Source organism: Alosa sapidissima, chromosome 6 (assembly GCF_018492685.1).
Source record: "Alosa sapidissima isolate fAloSap1 chromosome 6, fAloSap1.pri, whole genome shotgun sequence".
Lineage (NCBI taxonomy): Eukaryota > Metazoa > Chordata > Actinopteri > Clupeiformes > Clupeidae > Alosa > Alosa sapidissima.
Window position 1 is genome coordinate 24,402,348 of NC_055962.1, and position 23,117 is coordinate 24,425,464.

Below are 23,117 nucleotides of genomic sequence, written 5' to 3' on the forward strand. Positions count from 1 at the left end.
TCCTGGTACACATCAACCTTAACTTAACTGTCCTGTAAGTTGCTTATCTGTCGTGTGATGTTTCCAGAGTTCTATGTTGTAATGTTACTGTGACAAATCTGTAAATGCTCTCAAAGCGATGTATTTTCTGTGAATGTGTAAATAAATTTGCTTACTGTAAACAAATGAACTGTAAAAGTTGTGTGTAAATGTTGTATGGTGATACTGTATGTAACCATATGAAAACTCTGTCAACCAACATGCTGTTTGATATTTCATTTATATTGTGGTGGGACTTTTGTAAATTGCAATAAACATGAGCAGATGGTAAAAGAACGTTTTTTGTAATATTTTTGCCGTCCTGTGAACATGAAAGGTCTTTCCCCATGTGTAAAAAATCAACATTTGGCTTCTGACACAGTGACTAATGTGGCTCTTACATCGCTGCCGTCCAGTAGGACCAATGCCGCTTCTCACACAGCAGTAATAAGGCTGATTATTAATGTTGCCGGATAGGAGGGAGCGACATTAATCCGTTTGGCAGCTCTCCAGTCCAGGATGACCGAGGGCTAATTAGCTGCATCTACTAAGCATGAAATGCAGGAGAGGTGCTCCAAGTGCACACAGAAAAGTTGTATCACGAAAGTTCCCAGACTAAAAAGAGAGTGTAGGAAGACTGAAGGAAGACTGAAAGAAAATGGCGTAAATACAAACTTCAGATCCACTATGAAATCCATAAAGAGATGCTCCGCACATATAACTCTGAAATATGCAAAGCAAGACAGTCTTTCTTTTCTAACATTATCAATAGAAGTTCAAATAACACTCGTATTCTATTTTCAACTGTTGATAAGTTAACAAATTCCCCCTCACAATTAGCTCCTGAACTTCTCTCAACTAATAAATGCAATGAGTTTTCATCTTTTTTTAAAGGTAAAATTGACAAAATCAGACTCAACATATCTGCTCAATTACAAATTCAACAACCTGAACTTCCAGCAACAAACAGAGGGAAACTAAACTTGATGTCAGAGTTCAGCTTGATAGACTACGAAACACTTGACAAAACGGTACAGAATCTCAGCTCTTCCACATGTGTCTTAGACACTCTGCCTACCAATTTCTTCAAAACTGTTTTCACCTCATAGCGGCGGATGTCCTTCAAATTGTAAATGTATCACTGCTGTCTGGCACTTTTCCTAAGTCACTGAAAACAGCTGTTGTAAAGCCACTTCTCAAGAAGAATAACTTGGATGCCTCCATGCTAAACAATTGCAGACCCATATCCAATCTACCTTTTATTGGCAAAATTATTGAAAAAGTAGTCTTTAATCAATTAACCACCTTCCTAACATCAAATGGGTATTTTGATTACTTTCAGTCTGGTTTTCGGGCAAATCACAGCACTGAAACAGCTCTCATTAAAGTTTCCAATGACATACGCCTCAACACAGATTCAGGTAAAACATCAGTCCTAGTGCTACTGGACCTTAGTGCAGCATTTGACACTTTTGATCACAATATTTTACTACACAGACTAGAACACTGGGTTGGATTTACAGGCATAGTTATCAACTGGCTAAAATCACATCTACAAGAAAGGAGCTTCTTTGTTGCCATCGGAAACTGTACCTCAACACCAACGTCCTTGACCTGTGGTGTTCCCCAGGGGTTGATCTTGGGGCCACTATTATTCAACCTCTATATGCTCCCACTTGGACAAATCATTCAAAATAATTTGATTTCATATCATAGCTATGCAGATGACACACAAATTTACTTAGCTCTATCACCAAACGACTATAGTCCTCTTGTGTCAGTGTATAGAACAAATCAAGACCTGGATGTCTCAAAATTTTCTTCAGCTGAACAAAGAAAAAACTGAAGTAATTATATTTAGTAAAAAGGAGGAAAGACTTAGGGTTGCCACTCTCCTTGACACAAAAGGGTTGAAGGCAAAGGATACTGTTAAAAATCTTGGTGTATTAATTGACAGTGATCTAAATTTCAAACACCACATGAAAGCGATAACTAAATCAGCTTTTTACCACCTCAAAAATATTGCCAAACTCAGAGGGCTGATGTCAAAACATGACTTAGAAAATCTCCAGCAGGGTTGATTACTGCAATGGACTGTTCACAGGCCTTCCTAAAAAGACTATTAAACAGCTTCAGGTGATACAAAATGCAGCAGCTAGGATTCTAACAAAAACTAAAAGAACTGACCACATTACTCCAATTCTTAAGTCTTTGCACTGGCTTCCAGTAAGTCACAGAATTGACTTTAAAGCACTATTGCTTGTTTTTAAATCAGTAAATGGAGCAGGACCTAAATACTTGTCAGACATGCTTCAGCAGTACACACCATCTCATCCTCTCAGGTCCCAGGTGAAAAACCTGCTAGTAAAACCTACAGTTAGAACTAAACATGGTGAAGCAGCTTTTAGCTGCTATGCGGCTCAGCTGTGGAACCAACTTTCGGATGACATCAAAAAGGCCCCAACTGTAGCCAGTTTTAAATCTAGACTTAAGACCAAACTGTTCTCAGATGCTTTCTGCTAACTGTGCCGAGTTACAAATTCTGAATCTGCCTTGATAATTATTCTACCTCGTCTTTTATCACTTTTTTAACTACTTTTGCCTTTGTTTTTGCTTACTAATTATTCTTTATTTTTAAATGATTTTACCTTGTGTTTTATGTTTTCTTTTTATTATGATCTTTACCTTTTAACTGTTATTTGACTATATTGCCCTTCTATGCTTTTATTTGTTATTATTGTTTGGTTTTGTTTATGTAAAGCATATTGAATGACCTCTGTGTATGAAATGCGCTATAAATAAACTTGACTTGACTAGAACGTGCAGAACATCTGTGTGGAATGTCTAGTGACTTATGCAGTCAGACTGATGCACTGTTACTCACACGTCCAAGTACATGAGACAATAAATAAGATAATACATGAGACAATAAACAAGAGTGGCAGTCTGTCAAGCATTCTTCAAAGAAAGTTACACAAAAGAACATCCATCCATTTGACAATCTCCATGTTTCTCATCAAAAATTGTTTGTTGTACCAGCTGAATGGATGTTGAAAATGTAATATCTTTAAAACAATAAAAACTCAGCTACTGAGAAGAAGTCATACACACACACACATCCATCTGCAGAACACAGTCATGTTGTCATCCACACCTGAGATGTACCTGGTAAATTGCTATTGAAGACCCTCCCCGGATGATTCAGTTCACGTACACCCATCAGACAGTGACAAACTCCGACAGCAGAAGGCGGCGGCACAAACATGGACGGACGCCATACACACACTGACCATAACAAAGCACTCAACTGCAACCATCACTCTAGCAGCTGACAGGAAAAAGGAAAAACAATTCACAATACGCAACAAGGAATGAAACAAATGTAATTTTAATAAAAGTTCAATGGTTGATTAGAACCCATTTAAAATAAATAGCACATGAAATTCATTATTAATTTAACTAAAATGCCTGACCCGTTGAGCAGAACAAAAACAGATAGGACAGAAAGAAGAATGAAATACTTTCCAAGAGCTGTTGCGTCAGTGGGGTCATCTTCAAGTGTTATGCCCAGGAGTTATTTACAAACAGTAGAAAACTGTACAAATATAAAAACAACAACACACAAATACACATGTTTAAGTTTTTAAAACAAATGACCTTTACCACGACATGGGCAAGCTCAGAAGGGCGGCAATCTTGGTCCTGCAAAGATTAAGAAAAGATCCTTCAGTCTCTTTCCTCCACTGGGTCTGCCTACTAGTGGGTCTGTCTATCTGCAGAGGGCACCACATGGCAATCCGCAGCCACCGGTATACCTGTCTTGCCCCATTCCTCTCAAATGTTTCCCTTCTCCATGCGAAAGGACGAAAACATCCCCTCCCTCAGCTTGTGCCTCTGATGACCGGCAGCACGTCTAGCTGTCCAAATGAGCTCTGGTGTGCTGCTAGGTGACCAGCACGGTGCCCTCTGTGCTGCTCTGGACGGTGGTGGCGGCGTCCGGCTCGTCCTGAGCGGGGAACATGGTGGAGAACTGGACCTCGCTTTCCTGCTGGATCTTCTCCATGTTGGAGCACAGCAGGGCGCGCAGGCAGTGGACACGCACCAGGCCCGCCTGCCCGCCCGACACCACCCACGTACTGGTGCCCAGGTTGGGGCTGAAGCGCACCTGTGGGGAGGGAACACAGAGGCTTTCAAAAGCCTGAGAGGACGCAGGAACTCGCAGGAACTGAGATGCAGATGCAGGGACTTACAGGAAGTAAGGGAGGGTTTAAAAGGCAGGGTAGATGCAAGAACTTGCAGGATTTAAGGGGGGTTTTTAAAGGCTGGAAAAATGCAGGACTTTGCCAAAACTAAAGGGCTTTTATAAGGTAGGACAGACTAAAGAATGTAGCTTTAAAAGCTTCAGTGCAGCGAGGTGATCTTTACAAACATTTTAAATCTAGAATATGTTCTGGGTTAGTTACACATTATGCTTTTTACATGTATTTAAACCATGTCTGTTATACCAGGAATAGGACAAGGTCATGCATGGAGAGAGGAACAAAGGACTGAAAGACAATAGAAATGGATACAGGAAGACAATATAACCAGTAGAGCAAGGCAATAACTGACTGCAAAGGTTCAAAATATAGCACATGTCCCGGGTTAGATATAACTCCAGCTATCTCAGCCATCCAGTGTCAGATAACTCGGTTAGAGCTAAATGGACCTCTGTGTGGAGGAATAATGGGACTTTAACCTTTAGATGCAGGACAAGACAACATGTCCCACACAGGATACCATTTTAGTGGAAAAAGGATTGTATAACACATTCATAGACATGGTTTCAGACATAACATGCTGGTGAAGAGTACATGTCAACATTTGCAAGATGATATCACTTTTCTATAATAAATGTTATTAATACAGTGATTGCTAATGTCATGCATAAACCGTATTTGATGAGCTGAGTGCAATGATTAAGGTATTCTGAGATTAATTCTAGATACTTTCCCTTATTTACCCTTACCTTAACTTGTACAGTGTGATTTACTGCATTACATCTTATGTTAATTTGCAAAAATTCTTACGTAGTTACCAGTCAACTGAAGTGTTGCAGTGGGGTGATGAATATTTTAAATGTAGTGGTTAGAAATCTTAATCCTTTTGTTAGACATACAGACATCATGGCTTACACATGTTAAGTTTCCTTAGCAGATGCAGATTTCACTTGCACATGGCATGCTCCATCTTCCATTATGCCTTGACACTGATCCGTAAAGAACCTTATAGAACCGTACAGAAGCCATATCCAGCATACTGTATGCTTTTACTATCTACAAACACAAACACACACACATCAAGACTAAGTATCATTAAAACTCAGTGTTTTGATTAGATTGTCTTGTTTTCTCTATGGATGGCATATTCTGTTGTGTACTGCTCCATTATTCCTTACACACACACACGACAAATCCCTCTTCTGTCCTGCTGCACCTCCTTCCCCCCACTCCCCTAGTCTTATCCGAGACCCCGGGTGACATTTTCCTCATTTAACAGCCCATTACCCCTGTCCGTCCGTCCGCTCCGCTCCACTCCACCCCAGCCCATCAGCGTATCACTCCAGTCCCCCACCCCCAGTCCTCAACCCAGGACCTACACACGCACACACACACACACACACACACACACACACACACACACACACAAGCAAAGAGCAAGAGCACAAGAAAAGCAGTCCATTCAGAACTAGCAGTGGAACTAACTGGAGAGGCCTTGATCTATTTCCCCACCTGGGTACGGGGTGGGGGGGGATAGTACTAGACTGCAAATGCCATGCCCGAGGGAGAAGATGTGGTGGGCCGAGAAAATGCTGCGCACAAGCACACACACACACACACGTTACAAAACAGCACAGTCACAGCAGACCACCACACCAAAAACTCAACAAAGGGGGGGCTGGGTATGCTTATACAGACACTCACGCACACATTCCAAAACAGCATGGCAGCATCATCAGACACTGATGCATCTGCATCACTAGACTAGCAGTGTGGAGGCGGACGTAGACGAGGGTGGTGGGGGCACTGAGGCAGAGAGCTGAGGACACTAGTGTGAGGACAAGCGCATGTCCGCTCACACTGCGCCTTGGTGATCACGCCGCGTGAAGGGCCTGGCGTGCATTCCCATTAACTCAGATTCAATCTCAGCGCTGATGGCTTTGTTCCCGGAACGAGGGGTTGTTAAGAGAAGAGAGGAAAAAAAGAGAGAGAAGGCACGATATGCAGCTCCTGTTCAATTAAGTCTGAAGAGGAGGAGCAGTGTGGGGTCAGAGATGAGATGAGTGTAGTGTTTATAGATTTATTCATTTACTTTGTGTGTGTGTGTGTGTGGGGGGGGGGGGGGGGGGGGTTGATTGGCTGGAATTGTTCAGAGCTCAAAGATTCTTTCCCATTTACAGCTCCAGAACTGGACACACTGGACTGTGTACGAACACCCGACTCTGAGTGAGCGCACACTCACACGCGGAACAGACAGCTAGAGGACTGTGAGGTGTGATTCGCTACATTTGGCAAAAAGTGTGTGGATTAGTGCACCTTTAATGCAGAGACCATGCTGGTGTAGTATGCCAAGTTCTACCAAGAACATAAGCTGTCCTGGGATCAGTCTGATAAACGTCTGAGCAGTGAGTTGATAAGACCTTATGGGAAGACACACACACACACACACACACACTTACCTTGTGTACAGAAGAAAGCGGCATTTGGTCAATCTTCATGGTCCCCTTCACCTCTGTGGCCCGCATCCGTTTCAGGTTGGGCCGGCTTTTGATATCTTTGAAATTCCTCTGCAAAAGGGGACAGATCCATGGAGAGAGGTTTAAGGACAAGGGAGGGCCAACGTCTCTCTGACCAGGGATGTTTCCTGAACACCGCACTGTGCAATAACCACCTTCAAATCTCTCTCTCTCTTACCCTGTCTTTGTCTCTCTCTCTCTCTCTCTCTCTCTCTCTCTCTCTCTCTCTCTCTCTCTCTCTCGCTCTCTCTCTCCTTGGTGGCTAGACAACAATCACTTCAGCAAACACACCCCTAAAGATATTTCACCTTGTCCCTTCATCCAATCTTAATGCAGAAGCACATAAGCAGGCTTGTGTAGGCCACCTGTGAGTGTGCCAATGAGGGACTCGTGGTTTGAGTGGGGCTCAGACAGGAGCCGTGTGTGTGACGGAGCAGAGCTGTTCCTAGATGGATGACAAGGCAGTTTATGGTGGAGTGTGAGCACAGGCCACCACAAGGGGCCAAGGGGATCCAACTGACTGTCTCTGTGTGTGTGCGTGTGTGTGTGTGTGTGTGTGTGTGTGTGTGTGTGTGATGAGCCACGGGCACAGTGAGGGTCGAAAGACAGACTGTGGAGACAAACGTGTCTCCTGTTCTTCAGTCAGGAGGCTGGGGTGGGGGGTGTGTGTGGGTGACTGAGGAGAATTCAATTAGCATTGCCCACTTCTCCCTCCCATAGAAACCCCCATCCTGCTGCTTCTGGGTGGTGGAGCTGTGTCCAGAAGGGGGGTTTATGGGTAATGGACATGCTCAGTGGGCCGTGACAGTAGAGAGTGGGGAGTGGGTGGGGGTGGTTCACTGAGGCAGAAGGCAGGGGAACAGATGGAGAGGTCCGAGTGGTCGGGAGAGAGAGAGGGGTGGGGGGTGGAGAGGGGGTTGTGCTGACTCGAGTTTTTTAAATGAATGAAGGGTGAAACACTTAATCAACACAATAACTCCCAATGTGGCTGGCCTTAGCAGTATGTGTGTGTGTGTGTGTGTGACAGTGTCTCTATGGTAACCTTAGGCGCTACTGTGCCTTCTGGCCTCGTGCTCCGTGACTCACTCAGGTGTGTCTGAGGAATGGAGCCCCAGCCATCGTGTCACACTCAGAGGACGCGTGCATGTTAACGGCGTCTGGGATGGGGACCTAACCTGATGTTTACTGACACAGATAAATACACTCACACTGTGCACACAGTCACACACCTAACCCATCTCTCACAAATTACAAGCATACATACAAAATAGACCAATACACACTCCCATTCACACCTAGTGATATAACGGATGCAGAGATCCGTGAATTAGTGAACACTCAAATGCAGAGACCAAATTCCTTGTGTACGCAAGTATACCTGGCCTAGAAACCTGATTTACATTACATAAAAGGACAAAGTCCCTTTTGCATCAAAACAGGGGTCCCCGGTTTCCCCAAAAGCCTCATCATTCTTCAGATCACTCCAACAAACAAAGTGCAATTTAAAGAACCCCTCATCTTCACTTAAAGATGACCACCACATACTTTTTGTGGCATCTGTGAGCAATAGGTGACTGACAGCCTGGGGACCATCCTGGGAGTGGCCCGATACTGGCCCCCCTCACTAATAAGCGTTTCATTAACTGATGAAATGAATGATTGATGTAGTGAGGGATGGGGATCTGGGAACAACCCTCCGACAGGCCATTAGGGAGGCCAATGGGGTCGGCCACACCCACCAGTGACTGGGGGGACCAGATAAGGGCTCATAAAGGAAGGTGTGTGTGTATGGGAGTGTGCATGTGTGTATTTGTGTGTGTGTGTGTGTGAGATAGAGAGATAGCGTGTGTGTGTGTGTATGTGTGTATGTGTGTATGTGTGTGTGTGTGTGAGAGAGGGAGTTCAACCTACCATGTCCGAGTCTTGGAAGTGGATGTAGTACTTCTTCATTGCCTCCCGGAAGGTGGCGGGTTCCACCTCGGGGTCGTTGGGACTCCGTTCGTCACTACGGTTGTCGCCCTCCTTGCCCCTCTCCGTCTCCGCCTCGACACCGAAGCGCACCATCTCGCCCCTGTACACCGGCTGAGGGGAAGAAGAGAGCGTGGGAGAGATCAGATATGAGCACGATGATTAGTCAACGCAACGTATACAACCCAATCAGTGTTGTCCCCCTCATTAAGGTTTAATGCACCAAGGGACTATGTCAACTCTCTAAAGGAAACAATGAAGCATGTGTATCTCCATCTTCGGTTTATTTAAGGTTCAGGGACAGTGATACTGTACAACACCACACTGTCCCTAGGTTAGCATGTGGCTGTACATTTCATTGAACCTTGACAGACATTATTTGATTTATGTCCCGATGCACTTTTAAATCGGGCCGAATACCATCCAACCGGTTACGAATACGACGACTACAAGATGTTCCAGTTCTCGGCCGATCAGGTTGGATTTCTGGCATGTCAGCCATCTTGATCAGACTCACTTGCAGTGTGGGGAACTTAGAAAGTGCAGTGTGAGCACAGCAGTCGTGACCGAGGGAAGCATGTAGAGTGAACTACCACATCATATGCATGCTGCACATTCCAACTTTAACAGTCGCTATGATAACCAGATGAGAATGAAGTAGCAACAGAAGCATACAGTACGTGTCTTAGTTAAATGCAGTCTGGATACTTCAGAATGATTGCATTTAGAATATTAGAACAACTTTACATGTAAATGTAGGGTATGAATGTGTTACAAAATTCAATGGAGGAACACGGTTGCCATAATTCTACTCATTAATTTGATTTTTGTGTCTCCTATCTATCTACACACAGCCTGGGCTTGTCTACACTTGTCTGAAGACTGTGCAGCCCTTGTGCTACAACAACAAATGGTGGATTCATTGCAAAGATCAGCTGCAGACACTCAAAAAGACAAGACACATCAGACAGAAAAATAGTTCATCTTCTCAACTGGACACAAAACCATTTTGGGTGTTCTAATGTACGTACAAATCTGCGATCAGAAGTTTTCTTGAGGTTGATGCCGTTCAAGCCCAACTCTGGCACGAGCACCAACACCATCTCGCCGATGCTGTCCGCCGTCACACAGCTGCTCAGCCACTCCGACAGGGACAGAGACTGGAACCCCAGAAAAGGCACAGTTAATACAAAATGAACAGTTTGAAAAGGCACAGTTAATACAAAATGAACAGTTTGAAAAGGCACAGTTAATACAAAATAAACAGTTTGAAAAGCAGACACTGCTCATATCATCATACATAAAAAAGGCTAGACTATTATGCTTGGGTTAGTTGGCATAAAATAAAATAAACTTGACTACAACTTTATATAAATATATAAAATCAACTACACCTCTATTCTGCACAAAAATATGAGATGTGTTCACAAATATTTTTAAAAAGACAATAGATAGTAGCAATGGAGACACATGGGCAGTTCTGAATGGAATGCACAAGATTGTTGAAAGAGCCCAGACAGCACAAAAGTACAAAGCGAGAACACATAAATACTGTATCTAAACAATCTGTACTTCATAGATTGACTGATTAGTTAAATTCAGAACTTTGAAAGAACACTTGCAGAACCCAGCATTTCACCTAAAATGTTATCAAGGATAAAGCACTACACAACTAGAAATATTATGTCCATTATATTAAACCTTACCCAAAGGGTGGCTTTCCTTGGGAGCAGGAATAAGTGCCTGACATCAGTAAACCCTGAGTCAATATAATGGACCCCTTGCTGCATGTGCCTGCATTAAGAAAACGAAATAGGCTGTAAACAAATGCATAACACACTTTTATAAAAGAAAAACAAGTTGACCTCTTGTTATATTAGTTGACCTCTTGTTATATCTTGTTACATTAAATCATGGCAAAATTGTTGAGGAGACACTACAGAAGAGTTTAATATATAAATTATAATATATATAAATTGTCAACACATGTTTAACCACTTTCCTCTAACAACAATTTGAGGTGAGCTACTTTATTTTGAGTAGAGGAAAGACATGACAGAAAAGACATATGAGAGATGAAAAGAGATATATAGAGAAGATGTAAGGCGCTGTGACAGAGGAGTGGTTGGCGAGTAGAGGACTCACGTGGCGTAGGAACATTCCTGAGACATGAGAGCGCCGGACCAATGCAGTGGCCACACGACCTCTGTGGCCAGGTAGCGCTTGAAGGCACAGAGGGGCGTGTGGGTTTTTTGCAGGTCCCACATCTTGGTCATGCGGTCATCCCCAGCCGTCACTATGTGGTCACTACAGAGGGGAGAGAGCAGAGATGGGGGTCATGTGGGGGGATGCAACAAACACACACACACACACTCTCCAAGGCCAAAGTGTCCCAGAGGCAAACAGCCTGTATGAAACAACTGACAAACACAGGGATAAGTGAAGGTAGAAACGTGTCTTTTGGCATCTATTGCGCTTCATACCTTAGAGCTCGCCTCGCTGACACATGCCTTTAATCTGAAGTTGTTTTTCAGGCCAGTGCAGCCAGAGAAAACACAGTATTCATACAGAAAAGCTGTTAGAGCACAATGTTACCAATCAAGGATGCACCGATGTGCAGCAGTCATTTAGCATCATTGGCTATTGGCCAGTTGTTTAAATCCAACTGATGCTTAGCTCCCATTATGCTAGCATACAAACTGTCAGCCCTGATATGTTAGCCTTTAATGCCTCCACAAACCACTCTAAACATGGGCAGCAAGCATTATTTGCCAGGTGGTCCTACCTCAGCATTTGGTAAAAGCATAAAACAAAACTGCCACGTTAGATTCTGCTAGATCATCATGGAGAGGCACTGCTACAGGAAAACCTTTATGATGACAAATTTGATTCATTTGTTGAACCAGAAAGTATTCATATATAATAAAAAAAAAAGCTTAACATGCCTAGTTTAAAAGTTGAGATCAGATTAATGATTTTAGAAGACATTTTCCAATGCATTCACACATTGGCACTGGCCAATAATATAATCATGTTAGTACATTTATATTAGCTACATACAAGTTCAGCACCGACAAAGTGCAAAGATGATGCAGCATGTAAAAACCAGACCTCTGAGGTCTCTTGTCCAAAAGAACTACAGGCTACTTTTGCGTACATTATAGTTCACACATTTAATCACTGGTTTATGGGTCTATATGGCTCTGAGTGGATGTGGGGACTCCTGGGAAGGCAGGGCTCTGTGTGGGGTGTGGGGGGAGATTTCCCCGGTTTCTTAAGGGTAGCGACAAAAATGACACGCTTCAGGGGAAACGGTTACAGTTTAAATCGAAAATGTTCTGAGTAAGCATGGGGCAGTCGTGGCCTACTGGTTAGCGCTTCGGACTTGTTGCCGGTTCGAACCCCGACCAGTAGGCACGGCTGAAGTGCCCTTGAGCAAGGCACCTAACCCCTCACTGCTCCCCGAACGCCGCTGTTGTTGCAGGCAGCTCACTGCGCCAGGATAGTGTGTGCTTCACCTCATGGTGTTTTCACTATGCTTCACTAATCCACGGATTGGGATAAATGCAGAGACCAAATTTCCATCACGGGATCAAAAGAGTATATATACTTACTTATACTGAAAAGCAGTCTGCATTAACACTACTCCTATTTGTAAGATTTATTGTTTTTCTTTTTTTTTTTTTAAAAAAGGTTCCCCCTCCAGCACCTGGTACCCTATGCACAGTGTGTGGTAGCTGACATTTATTTATAATCAGTTACACAGAGACATTAGATAATTTATTTCAAATTGATATGAAAACTATTTTTGATACCAGAAGCTAAAAGTTTGTGATGAATAACTGATTAATAACGCACCCACAGCATTATCTGAATGCCCCTGTTGAGAAACCCTATTTCAGTATGGTTATATCTGCACAAAAGTCATCGGTCCATTACAAAGGAATTCTCACATTGAGAGACTATTCACTGTTAACAGCAAGTATCAACAGCTTATAAACAAAACTAAATGGCCATCAGAATAAAACAGAACAAAGTATGCCTCTTCCCAATAATGCAAACCCTGTGGATAAAGGATTCTGCTTTCATGTGTGCCTGTAGTGTAAAGGTAGTGTCTGTGTTCCTGCCATGGGGATGTGAGCAGCAGAGAGTTCAGATGTCATGTGCAGAAGGCGAGAGCTGCGACTGATGCTATGTGCTCTTGCCCCAGGCGGGCACATGCCCTCGCCCTGGCATCTGGACTGGGTGAGCGGGGGAGAAACGAGGGGGTGAGGGCTGAGCAGCAGACAGCTGAGTCCCCATCCCCCACCCCCCCACCCCCCCCCCCCCCCACACACACACACACACACACAACAACCCCGAGACTGCAGCCGCTGTGTGTGTGTGTACACACAACTCGACATGACTGCATGCTCCATTCTCTCTTACACAACGCCTGCGTCTTCACCTCCTTCTCCTCCTCCGTCTGCCATCTGCTGGGGCCAACTCACCCTTACCCTCCTCCTCAAGTCTGTTGCTTGCTTGCTTGTGTGTGTGTGTGTGTGTGTGTGTGTGTGTGTTTCTCCTTTTCTATCTCTCACACACCCACAGCTATACTGTATGCAGCCAGTATGTATGTGCGGCTGTGAGTGAGAGTGTGTGTGTATGTGAGTGATTACACACCCCGTCTGCCAAATAGCCCACACACACGCACACTCCGTGTATGGAGTATGAAGATGTGTATGTGTGCATGCACTCATGTGTGTATGTACACGCATGTCTATATGTATGCATGAGTGCAACTAAGTATCTATCACACTCTCATTGACATCCCAGTAGCATTTTGTTCTTGGAGATGTGGAAGCTCTGCAGGTTAGTCACCACCCCCCGCCCCTGACTTGTCATCTACCTAAACAAGCTTTTATGACACGGCCCACTGAAGCATCCCACAGCCCAGCACAGCTAATGCAGCTCGCTCCACACATAAGGTCACTGCTGTCCAGGCTGGCTATGGCTATCTATGGTGAGAAATAAACACTTTGTACAATAGTAGAAACTTAACTTAAAGAACTTAAATCCTTAATATGTCATACAATTTTAATTTTGCTAAAATGTATTTTATTAAACTGGTATAAAAAAAGTATGATTCAGGAACCAAGGAACCAGTATCTAAGTCCAAAGGTGCGTTCAAATTCGACAAACATTAGCAAACGTTTGTGGCGAACAGTTAAATTTGAACGATTTGGTGTTAACATTCCATTGTAACGGTAATTATATTGTTGCCTTCGTCAAACTCACATCCAGCTCCACTGTATGTTCGCGAAGAACTACCTCCTACTCCTACTCCTCCTACTACCTGTTTGCGAGTGTTTGACGAAAACTCAAGGCAAAAAGAAAACTGTTCACCAACGTTCGCCTATGTTTGTGAATTTGAACGCTATGTTTGTGAATTTGTTCATCCTTCTCTAGCCATTGCAGCTAATAGGCCCAGTACTTATTACCCGACTTCTGTCCAGCTAAGCAGACGAGTCTCACAGATTCCTTCCCTGGACGCCAGTACACTGTAGGAAATACCCAAGCGGAAGCCAATACTCCTTTGAACTCAGAACTCAGTGCCTTGACCTAACGCATGTCTCAAGTGGCTACACAAGAATTCTATCCAGCTACAGTAACTTTAGGTTACCAGCCTTAAGCATTAGACTACAGGGTTACATATTTGACTATCAATATTGGCCCTGTGTGTAAGTGTGTATATACTTTCTATATGTGTGTACGCATGTGTGTGTGTGTGTGTGTGTGTGTGTGTGTGTGTGTGTGTGTGTATTTGCATCTGTGGCGATTTAACCATCTAAATGATTTCTAAACGGGTTTATTACGTTGAAATATTTGCCAAGTTCCCCTTTAAGAGGCTAATGCTCATAACTGACCAGCAGGACGCGTCTGATGGAAGACAACAGGGATGACACTGTGGATCGTCAAGGTACACTAATCCTGCAAGGCTTTGTAATTCGCCTTGGCTCCTCTAACGACGGCACAGTGAGTCATGTGGCAGTAGAATTCAATTCCCACCACGGTGATGAAATGTGCTCTTTCAGAGCAAGAAGTCACTGAGTGAAAGCATCTGCCTCTGGCTGATGGGGTTTAATGTACTGAGAACCTTTTGCACAAGGATCCATGAAATCTCTTCAGGCAAAAAGGTAATACAAACAAACAAACAAACAAACAAACACACGCACAGACAGATGGACGGAAGCACACGCACACACACACACAAATAATAAGAAAATAAATGATTTAATAAACATCCTGTTTTAATGTGTGTGTGTGTGTGTGTGTGTGTGTGTGTGTGTGTGTGCGCGCGCGTGTGTGTGTGTGTGTGTATTGAGGGGTGAGTATGTATTTAGCTGTGCGTTCTCACCCTGAGGCTCTGCACCAGCTGACTGACCGGACCAGGTCATCATGCGCCAGGAAGCTGTGGAACGGGTAGATGGCGGGAGACCTGCTCGGCGCCCGAACCCGGAGAAGAGAGGACTTAGTGGTCAGATCCCACAGGGCCACCATACCTGCCGAGGAGACAGACAACACACCTGCGTCAGACACAGATAAACTACACCTGGCTCTCTCTCCCTGCAGAGCAGTTTCAATGCATAACTATGGGATTATTTCCCTAAAATGGATTAAGCCTAATCCTAGACTAAAAGAGGACTTCAATGTGGATCTCCATTAAAGAAAAGTTTTTCGTCTAGGACTAGGCTTAATCTATTATGTTCAGTAAACGGTCACCTGATATTTAAAAAACAAAAATCAAAACTATACATAAAATCTGATGGTTTATTGTTATTGTCTGAGAGAACTGAAGTGGAGCATATAGATAGATGGTAACTAGGAAATCATCTACAGTAAATATATAAAACATCTGATCATAACGCCACAATTCCAACCTTACATACCTATCTATATAAAAGCAGATGTACAGTATAAGCTCATCCATGACTAGTGGCTATAGGTGAAACCTCAGTGGAAATGGGAAAAGGGGAGTATGATTAGGTACCATTGTAGAAGCCAGCTGCCACCAGGTTGTGTGGTTTCACTGGCATCCAGTCTATGGTGAAGCACTGTCCACTCTCGCCCCGGTGCTCCACACTACTCGAGCCTAAACACAGCGTCAGCACCGGCTGCACCTGCAAACAAGGAGCCCAAACCCAGACACAGCAATGAGCCACACGTGGCGTCTACTCAAAACAACACAGTTTGAGCAACAGCAATTTCATTTGAACAATCCTGACATAGGAAAACAACTATGGGATGGATGGTAACCCAAAAGGTAAGAAAAAGGCTAAATTACAAAGAAAGGTTTACATTACACACAGGGAGCGGTTAAATCTGTCTGAGACCTTGGGCACACATATTGCAGCAGCAGCAGCAACTGCTGTGTAATGTAGCAGTTAGCCGTTAGCATAACAGTGCCTGAAAATGTCTGAAACCAAATGATGTTATGGCTCCTTGCGGTCAGCTCTGCCCATGGCCGTAGCACTCAGGGCAGGGAGAGGACCGTTTATTGGGTGCTGTGACCTGGAGCCAAAGCCTTATCTAAGGAGGATGAAATGCTGGCGGAGTGAAGTGGAGAGAATGGTTATTGACCTACCCGGCATATCAGAGGCTCTTGGCTGGCTTCACCTATTGGGAAAGACATAAATAGTGTTTATCAGCTGTGCATACTTATCGATAAGGGAGAGACGGTAATTCATTAGTAGACTACACGTTTATTATTCACCTTATTCAGCCCCGCCCATTTTTTTAAATTCCACGTTGTCTTTAAACTTCTGGTCGGTTAGCTACGTCTAGTTAGCTTCATTGGGATAACACGGCAGAAGAGAATAGAGAGGCTAACTTACAGAACAGCCGCAACTTTAGGATGACCCATAATATATGATGCCAGTCATCTCGATAGAGCTCTGCTATCTCAATGTATCGCAATGGATGTACTGCTCAATCGGAAGTTCGGAGACAATGTGGGCAAAGCTAGCGCCACCATGTTTGCGCGCGGAATAAGGTGAATAAGGGACAATTAAAGGTGGTGAGAAGCTGAATTGGGAGAAGGCCACAGGCCCATTGCGCTGATGTGCTACATCTTGAAAACATGATCCCCTGGCCAAAACCTGAGGTAACCTGATCTTGCAAATGGCAGCAAATTCATTTATGCTTTGAACATACAAAGAAAAATCAGGCAATGGTCTTCTAAGCATAAATTGTACTCAATGGATATTAACAAGTTGAATAAGTAAACTGTTCAGTTGTTCAGGGGAAAATAGTTTCTGTTCAGTCATATCTCTAGTCCTCCATTCACAAATTCCTGCAAGTCAAAGGGCCATCCTTTCCTACAGACCCCTCCTGCTGGTCCATCCAGGCCCACTGTGATTGACAGCCACTGGGGAGAATGCTGTCAGGTACTAAGCTGAAATTCATGGCTTCAAACACTAACAACTGCGTAGCGATGCATCTTTTTTGTCATTTCAATTATAGATCCTTGTCTGATAGAAAACGAGCTAGTAAATTATCTCCACTGAGCGAGAAGAAGCCTCGGAGTCCTCCCCCCAACCTCCCCCTCATGGGGGACTCTCAAAAAGCTATTTAGAATTATCTGTGCCAAACACAGTGTGCTTGTGTGCGTGTGTTGCCTATAACCATTTCACTGCTAGTCCTGACAGTCGAGTGCAGAGGGAAACCTTGCAGGAAAGAGCGTGTTTTCCCCCCCTTTGTCTCGGACGTGAGCGTGCAGCTTGGTACAAAGGGAGTCATTGTTATTCGAAAGCATGCTTGTTTAGGTGGAGGGTGCTCTGGCTCTGCAGGCTACAGGCTACATTACACTGTACAGTTTGTGAAATGAAAGAAGGCAGCCGCATCTTGCTCTCTAGCATCACCACCAAGACACACACACCAGAGTTTACACACACACACACAAAAACACACACACACACACACAAAAACAGTAAAATTCATGCACCCCCACTGAAAAAGCACACAATATGAAAGTCCAAACAGAAAGAAATCATACACATGTGCAAACGCACATTACACACAGACAGACAAAGACACACACTGCAGCCATCCAGCCAGGGCACCCAGGTGTGACAGTGCCGTCTGTGGGTAGGGGGTTTGAAGTACAGTGTGTGTGTGTGTGTGTGTGTGTGTGTGTGTGTGTGTGTGTGTGTGTGTGTGTGTGTGAGAGAGAGAGAGAGAGAGAGAGAGAGTGTGTGTGAGAGGGGTGTCCTGTCCAGCTCTCTGATGGAGGTCACCTCCCCAGAGGCCAGTGTTGGCAGCAGTAGAGCGGGTCACTGAGCCTATGGGTCCTGAAATCTCACAGACACACACACACACACACACACACACTTTTACACACACATGTACGCGCGCGCACGCGCACACACACACACACACACACACACACACACACACACACACACACACACACACACACACACACACACACACCTAACGCCCCCAATCATTGCAACCTTTCCACTGTTTCACCATGGGACCCGTTTAAGGCTAAATGTAATGCTTAGATCAACCCAGCAACACTGCAGAACACTCAGTCTCTCACATCAACATGGCAACAACGGGATTCAAAAAGGTTAATGGGATCCCAAAGCAAACCATGGATGAAAAAAGAAAATGCACAGGCACATGCAATGCACCATACACAGGCATTCTCTTCCTGATATCACTTAAGACACAATTTTCATTAAAGGTCAGAAGTATGGTTTTATAACTACAACCAACGATCTTTGATACAAGGATACAAGGAAGTTTATTGTCACATGCATATAGTTACTGGAAGTAAGAAATGCAGTGAAATTATGTCTGGTGTCAGCCTATTTGTGCATTTATTGGGGGGGGGGGGGGGGGCTCAAGGGGCTAACCCAACTGCCAGGGGTCTTGGTGTGTGTGTTGGGGGTCAAAGTGCTGTGCATTTATTCATGCAAAAACCCTCTATTAAATACTGAGCCATGGTTGCAATGGAGCCATTGGAGTTGCACTGTTGCATTAGAGCCATTTTGCATCCTCTACATGGCTCTGGTCAGAGCCCTAGAGATCTATATAAGGCTCTGGCATAGACAGTAAAAGGGGCTCTGGCTCTGATTTAGTATGAGAGATTCTATCAGTGGATTTAAATCATTACAAGTGGAGTTCTAGAACTCTGTTGACATCACCTGTTGGAATCTTATGAACATTCTTACTGTGCAAAGTAGAATACTGAGGTAGAACACTCAATCAGTTTGACCTGGCTACAGAGATAACACTGAGAGAGAGCTTTCTGCTGGCAATTTGACACAAATTCATCAATTCACCTGTTTCAATAATTACTTGCTATTGTTAATCCTGTGTTTCATCAACTACTACTGCTAAAGGACAAAGGAGAAGTCTATTTTTGAGACCTTTAGACCAAGTTGAGGCCGATTTCAGTTGCTGAAGATGGAGGTGAGGGGAGATCATGGCTGCTTTATGCAAGCCATGAGAGTCTGCTTAGCCACCATTCGAGACCGGATCAGACAAAGGAGAACAAGACAGAGGACCAAAAATTATAGGACCTGTCAAAACTTTGCCGTGGCCAAGACTGATTCGGAGAAAGGGAGAAAAGGGAAGAAGTCACTGGATTCTGGGCTGAACACCAGGGCGTATAAACCAAACCACTCGGCTAAAGTTGCACCCGCTAACGTGGACACCACTCAGGGAAGGAGGCAGCAGGAAGATGGAGCTCCTGGAAAACTCCAGGACAGAATGAAGGCTTCTCTGCAGGCTTTTGAGGAGCGGCGCAAGCCATACTGGGTGCTCCAGAGAGAAAAAAACATGGATGATATAAACAGGGAGGCCTCTCAGGCCAGAGGGGATCTCCAGCCTGGAGAACCAGCTACTGAGAAGGTGAACATGGAGGACACTGAGGCTGGAGAGGATCTTCAGCCTGATGAACCAGCAAGTAAGACTGCAAATCATAGACCCAACACTGATAATTCATGCCCATAGTTAACAGTATATACTGTAGTCTATGATATTCCCATAAAAAGACAAGTCATACCCACAGTTAACTTTTTTCAAACCTTTTCTAACAGGCTGGGTTGTGGCTAATGGCGAGACAAAAATGGCTAAATGCTGAATGGTGTTTCCTGTTTGACTTGAGTATTTTATTGTTATTTTCACAGCTGACCTTGGCTCCAGTTACCCTGCCCCAGTCGAAGGGTCCCTTGACACCGAAGCTGGAGAGGATGCTCAGCCTGATGAAACAGCAAGTAAGACCGCAAATAGCATAGACTTCCACCTGCTAATTCATGCCCAGATGACTGTATGGGAATAGAGTAGACGGAAAACTGCTAATTCATGCCCACAGTTAACCTTTTCCAAACCTTTTCTAACAGGCTGGGTCGTGACTAATGCCCAGATGTGGCAGAAAATGGCCCAAGATGGCCGCGTCGTCTACACAATGCCCATCATGAACTGTAAGTTACAGTTCATTTGTAGTGACAATTTACAGGGAGTAAGCTTAGTCCTAGCCGAAATACCTATTTTCACTGGAGATCTTCATTGTATAGGAATAGCTGCTGTTGTTTATAAGTGTGCTTTACAAATAAACTGACATTAATTGTGACATTGAACAAAAGGGTGAATGTTGAATGGTACAACTTGTTTGACTTGAGTGGGTCATTGTTATTGTCCCAGTTGAAGGGTTCCTTGTCACTCGGGCTGGAGAGGGGCTTCAGGCTGATGAACAAGATTTTCAGTCTGATGAACCAGCAAGTAAGACCGCAAATATCATAAACCTAAAAATGTTCTTGTGCCCAAAGTCCACTTTTTATGATAATGGCATAGACCATAAACTCCTATTTCATGCCCAGAGTTAATATTTTTCAAACTTTTTCTAACAGGCTGGATTGTGGCTAATGGCCAGATGTGGGAGAACATGGCCCAATAAGACGGGTCCTGTTGTCTGAAGAATGCCCCTCATGTACTGTAAGTTAAAGGTCTTAGTTATTTTGAGTACCGTACATTTACAGTAACAAACTATAGTTCATAGGGCCAGTTAGCTTAATCCTAACTAAATGTCAATTTTCAATGGAGATCTTCATTGTATGGGTCTATGTTCAATCCATCTTGCTTTTAATTGTACAGCGCTTTTTTTTTTTAACTGCAACTGTTGTTTTAAAATATGCTTAATTAATAAATTGACATTAGTGACATTGACAAAAATGGGTGAATGTTGCACTTCCTGTCTTGAGTATGCTATTGTTATTGTCACTATAAATCAACACACTATTCAAGTTGAGGAGAATGCAGTCGGTGACTCTGATCATCTAATACGACCTCAAATTCAGTGAGCTGCACCTCTAGCACTGTGTGTGTACTGTTCCCAAAATACTCCAGTGTGCAGACACAGTCCTGGCCCTGGAAATGGGAAACAAAACAAAGTAGTGAACTGAACCATATACTACTCCTGCCCATACAACGACCTCACCAGAATCAGACTGCACCTTAGGGGACATCCTACATTTGAACTTGAGCACAAACTAAAGTTAAACAACTCTGAATGTGATCAGCATTGAATTAACAATCTATATCCTGATGGTTTTACCCACAGAGGATCCTGGAAGAAGGCCTTCTATCCTTCTCATATGGGCCTTCTATCCTATCTACTGTATATTGGACTCCATCCTTAAATACTGTGGACAGCTATTCAGCTACTTTTCTTCAACTGTTCAGCTGCCCTTCAACTGAGCATTTCATTAGTATTCTACATCAAATAAACATTTTTGCATACTTGGATACTGGATGAAGCGGTCTTGGTGTGTATGTGTGAGTGTCCATGTGTGTGTCAGGTTTGTTTGATGTGTTATTGTATGCGTGTGTGTATGTGTGTGTCTGTGAGAGAGAGAAGAGAAGAGAAGAGAAGAGAAGAGAAGAGAGAGAGAGAGAGAGTGTGTCTGTGTGCGTGTTCATCATAGAGTCAGAAATGAGGTTGCAGCTATTGTACGGTACTCTCCTCACTAGTGCATGATGGGGGCTGACAGGCCTAGGCCTCGTCCAGGAGCTACCTGTGAACCCTGCAGGTGATTGGCTGAGTGACCAACACAACGTTCCCAAGCACAACACATACACAGACTCTCTCAGAACCAAACTAGATCATATTACACTGTGACTGCACTTCATAGGCTTTTTTAGACTTTTTAAGACTGTGAAAACCCTGTTCATGCATGTATCATATTATGAACATCACGCCAACCATGTGTTATTACCTCCTCAGCACCAGTGCCAATAAGTGGAAGAAGTATTATCTCTAGTTTGGCAAGTTATGTTTGTTTCTTTCATTTATCCTTTATGCTTCATGAAGTCCACTGCCGCATATGTAGGATCGTTTTCAAACAAGTGACCTACAAAAGATCTCTAAATCCCTCCACCAACTCACTAATGCGGTGTTGAACCATCAGAGGAGTGAGTGTGTGTGGGTGTGTGGGTGTGTGTGTGTTCACTTGCAAATGTTACAGACAGTGGTCTCCAAACGGGCCATTAATCTGATATGCGCACGGTCTTTACCACTCTGGCCCAAGGCAAGCGCTCATTCCTCGGCCAGTGTGCTGGATGTCATCCATCACAGGCCATGCGGCAACAAGCGTTCTACTGACACCAGAGTCCTGTGTCCCCCACTGGTTTATGAATCATGCACTCAGCGTCATCCACAACTGGGCTGAGGCAAAGGAGAAAAGCACAATACACACCCAGACACACACACATACACATATGTACCAGACACACACACATACACTCAAGCACGCACACACACACACAAACACACACACACACACACACATGCACCAGACACACACAGAGACCAGACACACACACTCTCACACACACAAACACACCCCCCACACTCCTCCACACACTATTGTCCAGTCGCCACTATTCAGCCTCGTTGCTCTGCCCTGTGTCCAGGGGCCATTAGTGCAGTCGTATTAGACCACATCCTGTCACGACGGGGCACAATGATTAAGCGGAGATCCCCTGGGGATGGCAGCTGCGAAATAAACGTTGCGCCGTGATCGATGTGTCATCGGACATATGCAACTCAGAAAGCATTACATTTGATAGCACTTGGGACGTTGCTATCGAATTTGTGCCTGACTCTAATGGAAGCCTGTTGCCACTGTCGACAATGTTTTGCCGAGGAGACGCCCATGCAATCTGATGCGAGGTGGAGAAGAATGAGAGTAAAGAAAGGCTGAAGTGAACGGATGGGAGGAGTGAAGGGAGGATGAATGAGTTTGGATATGGACACTGTACTTCATCCCGGTCACTTTCACTCCGCACCACTTTCTCTCCCTCTCTC

The 23,117-nt window shown here is 44.2% G+C and overlaps 2 protein-coding genes across 3 annotated transcripts in view; one reads left to right on the forward strand and one right to left on the reverse strand.

The window, feature by feature from the left end:
* Positions 1-3,390: 3,390 nt before the first annotated feature.
* The window catches only part of gtf3c2 (general transcription factor IIIC, polypeptide 2, beta), a 31,104-nt gene continuing 11,377 nt past the window's right edge, over positions 3,391-23,117 (reverse strand). The window contains exons 11-19 of the mRNA XM_042095684.1: positions 16,386-16,417; positions 15,792-15,921; positions 15,159-15,303; positions 10,907-11,068; positions 10,468-10,555; positions 9,793-9,921; positions 8,705-8,875; positions 6,737-6,844; positions 3,391-4,183 (exon numbers count right to left, since the gene is read on the reverse strand). Coding sequence (XP_041951618.1) covers positions 3,962-4,183; positions 6,737-6,844; positions 8,705-8,875; positions 9,793-9,921; positions 10,468-10,555; positions 10,907-11,068; positions 15,159-15,303; positions 15,792-15,921; positions 16,386-16,417 — 1,187 coding nt within the window. The 3' untranslated portion in view covers positions 3,391-3,961. The remainder of the gene's footprint in view (positions 4,184-6,736; positions 6,845-8,704; positions 8,876-9,792; positions 9,922-10,467; positions 10,556-10,906; positions 11,069-15,158; positions 15,304-15,791; positions 15,922-16,385; positions 16,418-23,117) is intronic.
* On the forward strand, positions 18,701-21,556 carry LOC121711846. Of its 2 annotated transcripts, XM_042095686.1 has the most exons (6): positions 18,704-19,718; positions 19,942-20,028; positions 20,155-20,235; positions 20,456-20,533; positions 20,662-20,746; positions 21,372-21,556. In XM_042095686.1, exons 1-5 carry the CDS (start codon positions 19,217-19,219, stop codon positions 20,706-20,708), a joined length of 795 nt encoding a protein of 264 aa, XP_041951620.1. In that variant the 5' UTR covers positions 18,704-19,216; the 3' UTR covers positions 20,709-20,746; positions 21,372-21,556. The 2 variants fall into 2 exon arrangements, with proteins under 2 accessions (XP_041951621.1, XP_041951620.1); XM_042095687.1 differs by lacking the exon at positions 19,942-20,028 and having other exon boundaries at positions 18,701-19,718.